This window comes from Liolophura sinensis, chromosome 2, assembly GCF_032854445.1.
Source record: "Liolophura sinensis isolate JHLJ2023 chromosome 2, CUHK_Ljap_v2, whole genome shotgun sequence".
In the NCBI taxonomy this organism is placed as follows: domain Eukaryota; kingdom Metazoa; phylum Mollusca; class Polyplacophora; order Chitonida; family Chitonidae; genus Liolophura; species Liolophura sinensis.
Genome location: NC_088296.1, coordinates 19,602,767 through 19,613,239, shown reverse-complemented (window position 1 = coordinate 19,613,239; position 10,473 = coordinate 19,602,767). Strand labels below are relative to the sequence as shown.

Here is a 10,473-nt window from a genome sequence, read left to right as displayed (position 1 = left end):
AGTTATACGTTTCTTTTGCCCGGTAGTTTAGTTTTGCTGTGAATTCAAGGAGTCTTAGGGGAAAAGTCATTCACTCGGAACCGGTCCTGTATAGTTGTACTGTAATATAGCATTGCGCACCATGCTGTCCACATCAATCATTCCTGCTGGCTTAAATCGAGGTAATGTATTACCAATTCAAAGGGTGGATGTTGAGTAGTCTACTCCGATAATAGTTCAATCCGTTGAGTATATTCTTGGCGTGGTTGCTAATGTCTCGCGCCGTACACTACACATGCGCGTAATTATTACGCCCCGGGCGCTAGACTTGGTTATAATTCCACTTGTCGTCCCCTGCCAGTCCTGGTCGTAATTCTTACACGCCCGGTCTAAGTGATCGCGAGAAAGGAGGGTTATAGCAAACCGCTTGCCCGTGTTAACAAGGCAAGCAGTAATACTGTCACGGCAAAGTTCGCTTATATGAGATTTTCGCTCAAAAATGAGACGGTGTTATAGAAATTCTGGTTCAGCATCAACACTCAAGTTTTGAACCTTCAGATATTTAGGGTAAATGTAAACACATCTTAAAAACGTGTCATCCAGTTTAATTTCATTTCATTTCATCTGATTTAAGTTTAATTTAATTTCATTTGATATTGTTCTATTTGCATTCACTCATGGTCCGATTACCTAATTCAAAAGCTTTAGTCAAATCTGGCTGAATTTGTGTTTTTTCGTTTGCTATTTCTTTATTTTTCTTCCTAACTAAAAACAAAAAATCAGGGCCCAGTTTTACGAATTTTTTCTTCGCTTTTTTTGTTTTGTTTAGTTAAATTGTTCACTTATATGAGCAACTTACATTTCGTATATATCCACTAAAGTAAGTCTTCAGTTTGTTCATATTCACATTGTTACAGATAATAAACGCGTCCCATTGGATATTCCTAAACACAATGTTTAGTAATTAAAGAACATAAAATGTATAACATTTCACAAAATAATGTCGTGGGTATTCTCAATAAACAACAAATAGCCCGGTAGACATGCCTTTAACTGTTAATAACTTAAAGAAGACCATACATATGTTCACATGTTTAATATGTAATCATGTCACACGTTTACTATACTAAACGCATCTCTTTATCCTTTGTTACGTGTAACAACACTAAAGTCAAGTTTACTGGACTATTTGTGTTTATTGAAAACATCTACCGCATCACTATATATGCATGTATGAAAACCTTTTATGTGTTTACTATAGTAAACACTTTAAACACACTGTTATTAAAAATAATTACGAGCAAGTGCTTATTATGTATAGCAGAAACGTGTTTATAACTGAGATTTTTTGAAAACACTTTGTGATGGACTTAGGTAAGAAACAATCTACCTACTTCAGCAATTTACTGAACTTTTAAAGAGATCAGGCCCTGAAACCCACTGGAAATGGGCTAAGTTGTTTAATTTTTTTTTTTTGATTTATTCCTTGACTCTTGTTTAGAACTAATGAGCAGTGTGTTACAAGTGCTTTGTTTTTACTGTTATTTTGTGCAGCCGGTTTAAGATTCGAGATTCGCGCCACCTCGGTAATCCCTATTGTCACCATATCCGCCGCGCTAGTTCTCTAGTTTTGTGCTAGTGTCTTCCCACAGACAACGAACCATGTCCAAGTGTGTGGTGTCAGCTAACTTTGTCGGGGCACTTGCTACTTCTTCGCCGGAGTGCTCACATCCTCGGGCAGAGAGCAGACGACAGGGCCAGAGCAGACGACAGAACAAGAGCAGACGACAGAACGAGACCAGAAGATAGGATGAGGGCAGACCACAGGACAAGAACGAACGACCAATACCCTGAAAATGGCGCACTACCAGCGCGACATCACGACGACTTGACTCAGCATCCAGTGGATAAGTGCAGGACTAGGACGCTATGAAGTCGCATACATGCAAAGACAACTGAAAGCCCACAGGATTTCGAAAAGACAAACTGAAAACACAAAGTTTTTAGACACATGTATACTAAGCAAGCTACCGTAACACGATCCTCATTACCATGGTTACCAGAATTACCACTCTCACCCACAAAATGTATTTGGGTCAGTGGTATATATTTTGTTTTGTTTCATTTATTTACTTATGTATTTACCTTTTGGTGTGCCATGGGGTGCCATGTCATCTCTCAGATTTATGTGGCATTTTAAGATAGTACTCTTATTTTTTGAGGAACTGCTACTTAGCAATTGCGCTGTAGGAGACACATGTATGCACACATGCAGTCAGATAAATAAAGCGTTTATGTAACTTGTAGCTCTGATGTACATAAAACATGTATTTAATTATTGATATCTTAATTTGATTGTTGTTTAAAGCCATGTATTCAAGAATATTTTACTTATGCCATGACAGTCACTGTTATAGGTGCAGAGAACCGGTGACCGCTTTGGTGGCCCAATGGCTAGAGTGTCCTACTCGAATTCGGCAGACGCCGGGATCAAATCTAGGTCGGGTCGTACCCAAAGACTTTAAGATGGTACTTGCTGTTCCCACGCCTGGCGCTCAGCGGTAGGAAGCCTAGAGCAAGATAACATGTCTAGTGTCTGCAAGATAACATGTCTTCGGTGATGCTTCAGTGGCGGCAGCACTTAATTTGGCGGCATGGTCTCGCCCGGCCACAAGAAGCCACAGTATATGTACACACATCTAATCATTCATTGGAGTCATATGTAAGAAACATTGTTGCGTACGACATTAAACCCCAAGCATTCATACATATATACATACATTTATACATGTACTTACACATATGAACAACAAATTGAGGAAAGAAAAACAGTCAACGTAAAACGTCAAACGAGCGCCGCCGACGGCGTCTTGACCACTATAAAATCACACTGAAGGAAGATAACCCACAAATTCCGTGTCCAAGGCCAGGATTGAACCAGCATCTCATGTTTTATTAAAAAAAAGACCTATGTTAAAGATAAAATTAAATAGACAATTGTTTCCACATTCCGGTCGTACGTGGGAAGGTTTGTCAGCAGCCTGCGGATGGTCGTGGGTTTCCCGCGGGCGCTGGATTATGCTAATTGATATTACAAAAAGTTTCTTACATTTATGCCAGCGGTAATAACTACATGTAGCAGACAGCCGTACGCTATACTACCAATTGTCTTTGTAGCCGTGTTGCATTTTGTGTCATCCACTATGTTTCTCGACTTTTCAAAAGCTTTTTCTTGAGCGGGAACCAAGCATTCCCATAATGCAACTCTCCTGGCATACGGGTACTTGGATGTTGAGTCATGCGACATGTTCACATCAAGTTTGACGTATCGTTGCGTGGCGGTATTAAATAACGGCCATGTTGTTTGGATGTAGCTCCTATTTGGGGTATTTGGGCTCCTGGAAAACAAATTGAAACAGACAAAACAAGTGAAAAGTTAAAGGCATCACACAAGCAAAGATAAGCAGTTCCCACTTTTCAGCATACAAAATAAGCAGGATTTTTCTCAGAATAAATTTATGTAAAATAGCTTTATTCGGTTGTACTGATGTCCAATCACTCCCAGAATCAAAAGCAGGCAATATTGATAGCTGTGGTTTGTCGTTGGACACAAAATATGCTGCACAAAAAGAGGTTTGCCCGAGTACAGTACTATTCCTTTACAGTATCTTTTAAGCCTATAAATTAGTCTTGTAGAAATTGGCGGAAAAGCAAAGTCATCAAAAAATGCAACTTTTTATCTTTGATTTATTTTAACGCTGTGCTCAACGATTTATCACCTGTGCGACATCGGTCAGGATTACTCTTGGAAAAAAATCTTACAATGTTTACTAATAATGGAAAGACCTACATGACCACAATTAAGTTCCTGGGCGTATTGGCCTGTTTTCAACCTAGGCTTAACATCTTAGTGCACCGGAAATAAGTACCTTGATCAGCCATGCTATGACTTACACTTCATTACCGTGAACATGTCACATACACCTCTGACGTTGCGTGTCTTAGATTATTACTGAGAAAGATCATCACACCAGTCTCGTTGCTTGACTTTCATTTCAATATAACTTGGGTTAGTTGCCAGACCAGGCAAATATGACACATCGGGTTCAGCGCCAATTATGGTAAGGCCAATTCCCCAAGTCAAAATTCAACACAATGCCACCTACTGTATCAATGAAAACCGGGTTTTGTGTCTGGGGTCGGTTGTCATTGTAATTGGTGTCCCTGAAGCCATTTGACACCACCCAATTATCAACCGAGTTCATGCTTATAGTTGATTCGTATCTGACTGTAGTTTGTACAGCAGAAAAATTGTTTTTACTCAAATCAAAACGTAAAACCTCGGTATAATATGCTATGTGTAAGCCTCTATTTAAAGCACTAAAATTTGGACATATTTGTAACTTGACATATAACACTTAAAGGAGAAGAAAACTTAAATATCAAACAAATACCATTGAAAAGAGCATTTCCTCACTTGTGCATGCCATAAAAAAATCAAATGTGTACCTCAAGTTGATAAATTATAAATAAATTCAGGCGCCAAAATCCGCTGTGGGCGACTCCATTTTGCCTGAGAACTAGTCCTGAAGTCGTTTGTGTTAGGAGAATTTACGTCGGAAACTGCCAAGGTGCAGTTCGTATATTTCCGGTAGAACATGTACGTGACTGGCCATTTCCCGGTACTTTGCATTATTTCCGTGATTTCCGATTGACGATCGGGAAGCCGGAATCTTGGACGTAGGTTCCCAGTTTTCACGAACAAGCGTGCAGTTTTAAGGACTCTAATCGGCCGAGAGGCAACACAACCGCAGCAAAAATTACAGAGTGTAAAAGATTGAGGACGCAATGGACTAAACGATTTATGCCAGCTGTGCCGTTTTCAGGCTTTACGTGTATGGCGAAGAAAAACCGCAAAAGTGTGCAGCAGGCACCTCCAGACAGAAAAAATGTGCTCTTTTCAGCCTATAGTGCCATGTTTTTAAATTTTCTTCTCCTTTAATAAATGTTTGAAATTTTCACTGACATGTAATAAGACTTTTAAATCGCATTTAAACGTGTCAAATTTTGAAATAAAAGACAAGAAAACATAAAGATTATGACAAAATAAAATAAAAGACCGTCAAAAGTGATTTGGAAATATGGTACTTAATATTTTTTTCGTTTTTTTTTTAGGAGAAAATGGTTTTTGAAAATATTTTTATATGGTGGGTACTTGAGGCCATCTTTTTGATACATATCGTCGTTACATAATAATGTTCCAAATGAGGGCGTGAGGAATATCTAATAAATTTATTTGAATGTAAAATTTGTTAAATTATGATCATATTCATTAATATACTAAATATATAAAAAGGATCAACATCCAAGTTAGACACATTTGATAGCTGAAAAGACCCAATTCCAGCTACAAATATATTTATTAAACATGTGTTACACCCTTATATATAACATTGTTGCACAAAGACTGCGTATAACAAAAGATGATTCGAAATATCCACGACACAAAAAATATTTTCAAGTGTCTTTCTCTCTCTAAAAAAAATCCAAAACAATATTGAAAAGCACATTGACGATAAACCTTTTGCATTCTTTCATCTGAACTTGATGCAAATTTTGTGTTTTCTCCACCTTGAAGTAAAGCTAATCGTTTGTGGAATCGATTCTTCCATGTCTTATCGTTGAGAATAATTCGTCATGGTAGATTTCCCCGCACAATGGCAACTCGAGCTCAAGCGGGTTCAACCAGTGTTCTCTAATAATACATGCATGCGTACAATGCTACTCTCAAAAATTAATCTGTTAATTTTAACAGAAAATCTGCTGTCTGTCTGATCCTAAAACGCTATTGCAGCACATTATTCTGTTAAATATAACACACACATTGTATTAATTCAACATAAAGATTCTATGTGACTAACAGGATAACAGGATATTATGTTGAATACGACAGAATATTATGTTATAAGAATAATAATTTTGGCATCACTCACACTACAGACTTAGTTTTTGAAATGTACCAGTTTACCCATAAGAAGGAGATATAGGCTACACGCTTTTGACCCTTATTGGGAAATGTTCCCTATTAATATATCGTCCAGAAAAAGTGTGATTTTTTCCTAAAACTTTTTCAGCCCAACAAAATCCACTTGAAACAATGGCTTCTGTTGCACTTTCATCCAGATTAGGTCATATTGTCAGAATTTTCGTAACCGACACAGTCAGCACAGACGGTAGAGCGTCTCCTTTGGGAACGGCAGATCCAGGATCAATCCTGGGTCGAGTCACACCTAAGACTTTAAAAGGGTCACTTGCGGCTTCCTCGAAGATCAAGGATGGTCCTCTCATGACAGTGGTGCATGAACAGGTACATTCGTCTTAGATATCACAGAGAATACTGTTATGAGGCTGGTGCCCGGTTACTCACGACCTTGTGCATTCACTTTTCTTATTAATGATCCGGAAACTTGCTGGAAAATGCCTGAACTACGTATGGTATACCCGTAAACTGTACATTAGATATTAACGTCACATTAGGCTTTCGACACGTAACACATATGGACACTAGGCTTCAGCATTTATATTACGTGAACCTATAGAAGTATATGAAAGAATTCACCGAATAGATCTGGCTTAAAACGAACAATCGGAAGCAAAAATACGAATGTGACGTCTTTGAGACCCACGAGGGTCTCCCTTGGCCTTAGTGCTTATCACGCAAGGAGCCATTCACCAATGCAGTCGCTGCGAGTTCAAGTCCAGCAAATGCTGGCTTCCTTTCCGGCCGTACGTGTGAAGGTCTGACAGCAACCTACGGATGGTCGTGGGTGTGCATCGGGTTTTTCCCGGTTTCCTCTCACCATAATGTTGACTGTTGTCAAATAAGAGAACTTTTCTTGTTTACGGCGTAAAACACCAATGAAATGAATAAAGTAAACCCTTAGACCTACTGAGTCCCCGCATACCATCGCCCTAGAAAATACTAAATCCTTTCAAACTGAAAGCTATATCCTGCGTTGAAATATGTTATGTCTGACACTCACTTCTTGCTATTTTTTTTATTTGTCTTTAAAAATGAGTGGATAATTATGGCTCACCCCGTTTTTGCGAAGTTTGTCCAGTATTCCTTTACCGTCTTCGAGAGGAGCGTTTCTTCCGGGGTGGCGTTTGAGGGATCTGGGAAGCCAAATAGGTACTGCAGTTCATCCCCGTGAGTGGCCCCATCGGTCCATGGGTATACCGGCAGCCAGGAGCTCTTGTGGACGAACTGGTAAAAGTAGGTGTTTCCTGAGTGATATGCACCTTGAGGAGAGGCCACATCGCCTGCGTGGTAGCGAGCTGCTTGCACGGCATTAACTACAAAGAGTAGGTCTCCCATAAAGCGATTAATCGTCCGCGTGTTGGCGAAAAGTTCCTCTAGATTTTTCCAGTCAGTGTATTCATACTTCAGCATGGGAAGAAGATTTTTGGTAATGTTATAGTCTTGTGTGACAAAAATTTCAAGATTGCTTCGCATCCTCCCGTCCAACGCATCGTCCGATATAAGGGCGGCAGATTTGTTAGTGATGGTACCAAAAATCTGACCTGTAATTTCAAAGGTAATCGCAAATTCACCTTCCTCGTTATTGACCCCAATTAAAAGGTCAAGAGATCGAAATCTGTTTAGAACATCAGAGGATGCCGGACTTTTCATGACACTTATTGGATCCTCCGGGAATACATCCGGTCGATAAGTTGGCAGCCAAATAAACTGAGACGTCTGGAGGCGTACTAGCTCCTGCATCGGCTTCTCCCTCAGGCATTTCACCAAGGGCCCAGTTTTCTTAGGACATCCGGCCTTGGTTGCAGTGTCTCGTGCCAGCTTCAATGGTTGTCTATTATGACTCCAAAGATTCCAAGCCGTTCCGCTTTGTGCAACGATTCGATGGAACTTCCCATAACACAAGGATGACAGCGCAAGTTGCATGGCGCAGGCAGACCCCGCGCTTTCTCCAAAAATCGTCACGCTACTGGAATTCCCACCAAATTCTTCGATATTCTCGCTAACCCATTCTATGGCAGAACACTGATCTCGAAGGCCGAAGTTTCCAACAGCATTTTCATCCAACGTGTCAAGAAATCCAAAGATTCCTAAGCGGTAATTGATGACGACGACGATGACGTCATAATCTGTAGCCAATGAGACTCCGTTATACGATTGACTATCCCCTGTAATAAAACTTCCTCCATGAATCCAAATCATCACAGGCACCGGTTTGTTCTTTGAAGCCTGGAACGGTTTGTAAATATCTAATCGTAAACAATCCTCTGTGATCGTAACATTTCCAGTTCGGACAATTAAATCCCTCTCCTGGGGACAGATGTACTCGTTGGTCACTGCCTGATACGTACTGTCCATCCGGTTTTTCCTGACTGGAGGTTTAAACCGAAGGCTCCCCACCGGAGCCTCAGCATACGGAATTCCAAGAAACGTCTCAACCCCAAAACGCAAGAGTTCTGTTCCTTGAATTTCACCGATTGTTGTGTTGACAACAGAAGCTGACACAATATGTATGGAAACGAAGGCCAGGAAAGAAAATAGTGCTGCGTCCATATTTCAGTCCTTGCAAGAGATAAATAAAGGACAAAATATAACTTTGTCTCAAGCGATAAGTCCGGAGATTAACTAGGCGATAACTGTGCGGAGCAAAAAAAGAATTTTAGGTCGAGTAAGCGGCAAGTGAGTTTGCATGACAATGAATACTATATTACGTGTGTGAAACATTTTACAGCAGAGTTACTTATATTATCAACAACAATAATTTTTCAGGCTCTGAACAATCTTACGTATGGCAGTCCATTGTATGCATGTAATTTATATTTAGATGGGGAAAAATGAAAATAAAATAAACATACGTCAATCCAGCGTCTGCTATTCTGGCATACAGATGATTATCATGACTGGCCATGTACAGCTAAATCATAAAAGCCTATTATAGATAAAGTTCAATAGTGGTTTTGGCGCACCGAGTACAGTACATGTAAATTCAGGCAGTACAAGATGTAGAGTATTCCACGTGTTGAACTACTGTGTATGATTACTTAACAATTCAGTGTTTATTTACCCGTGCATGGACAGGTCCTTATCTGTCGTGCTTGAGAGCGTTAGTGCTGTATCTTACATAGGCGTATGCAATAATCTGGGTAATGAACCAGTTTAGCTAGGTACACACCATAGTGTAAGTCTGAAAATAAATTGTATATAGACTCATATTCATAACATTGTACCACATGAATATACTAATTCCCACGCTTTACAACGTTACAAGGATTTATTTTTCTACTTTTATTATTTACTTGACTGTTATTTAGTGCCATACTTTAGAATTGTTCGTGTATACCGCAATGGTGAGAGGAAATAGCGGTGACCAAAAACAATTAAATATAATTTTAAGACGTACACCATAGAGAGAAAGCCCAGAGCAGAACCGACAGAGTGATAGACGTAAAGTATAAAACGAAAAGCCACGAAAAGAAAGTATATAAAGTACGAAAATAGGACGGACTCATGCAAAGAAAAGCATTGCACAGTTTTCAGTGATGTTGACAGGACGCAAGGTATCTTCCAGGGGACAGAGTGACATCAGTATTCAAATCGTATACCATGCTAGGATATAAGGTGTCGATAATAAACTAAGTAACTCAGACTACAACTGTTCGTGTCATTCAACGCGATGAATACACAAATCCCAATCCGGCATACGGAAAAATACACCAGTCAAATAAATGAACAAATCAAAGAGGTGGTGCTTTAACCTGGACACTTTTGTTTCCACCACCCATGAAACTGACAGTTATTGTCTAAGGGAAAGGCGTAAAGACATACATGACATTAAAGAAGAATCCAATAAATAAGTAAATATATTTTTTATTATTGCCGAGCGATGTGTCTTTAACTGGGTTTTTGGCGCTTAGCTTTGATTATGTTTCTGGCATGACACGCACAGTATATATACCTGTGTTCCAACGTTTGTGCATACATACATACGTACCTGTGTTCACAACTTCCGCACTAGTGGCACCAGGTATATTTAACTTGCTGGCCATAAAACATTAAACTTGTCAGGACTGTTTAATAACTATTCTGTGGAATAGTCTGATATTTAGCTGTAACTAAACAACTCCTAAAGTCAGTCTTTCAGTCTGTTTGTCTGTTTGTCGGTCAGTCGGTCAATTTTCTCACATATCTTATTATATCATGAGCCCAATATCTCCGCCTATCTTTTAACATGAACCTTGTGTCCTTAAACGTGGACCCCCCCCCCCCCCCCCCCCCACCCTCCGTCTGTTGATATGGGCCGCCTATCCTATAACATCAGCCTTCTATCTTCCAACATGGACCTCCTATCCCTTAACATGTGCGCTTCCTGCGGTTACCTCCCACCACAATGCTGGCCGCCGTCATATAAGTATTATATGAATTTAAAAATAAATATTATTGAGTACGGCGTAAAA

General features: G+C 39.7%; 1 protein-coding gene across 1 annotated transcript; it reads right to left on the bottom strand.

The window, feature by feature from the left end:
* Positions 1–2,993: 2,993 nt before the first annotated feature.
* LOC135462735 (carboxylesterase 5A-like) lies at positions 2,994–8,573 on the bottom strand. Its single transcript, XM_064739963.1, has 2 exons — positions 7,077–8,573; positions 2,994–3,377 (listed from the first exon to the last, which is right to left on the bottom strand). The coding sequence occupies exons 1-2, from the start codon at positions 8,570–8,572 to the stop codon at positions 3,071–3,073; spliced, it is 1,803 nt and encodes a 600-aa protein (XP_064596033.1). The 5' UTR covers position 8,573; the 3' UTR covers positions 2,994–3,070.
* Positions 8,574–10,473: the final 1,900 nt, after the last annotated feature.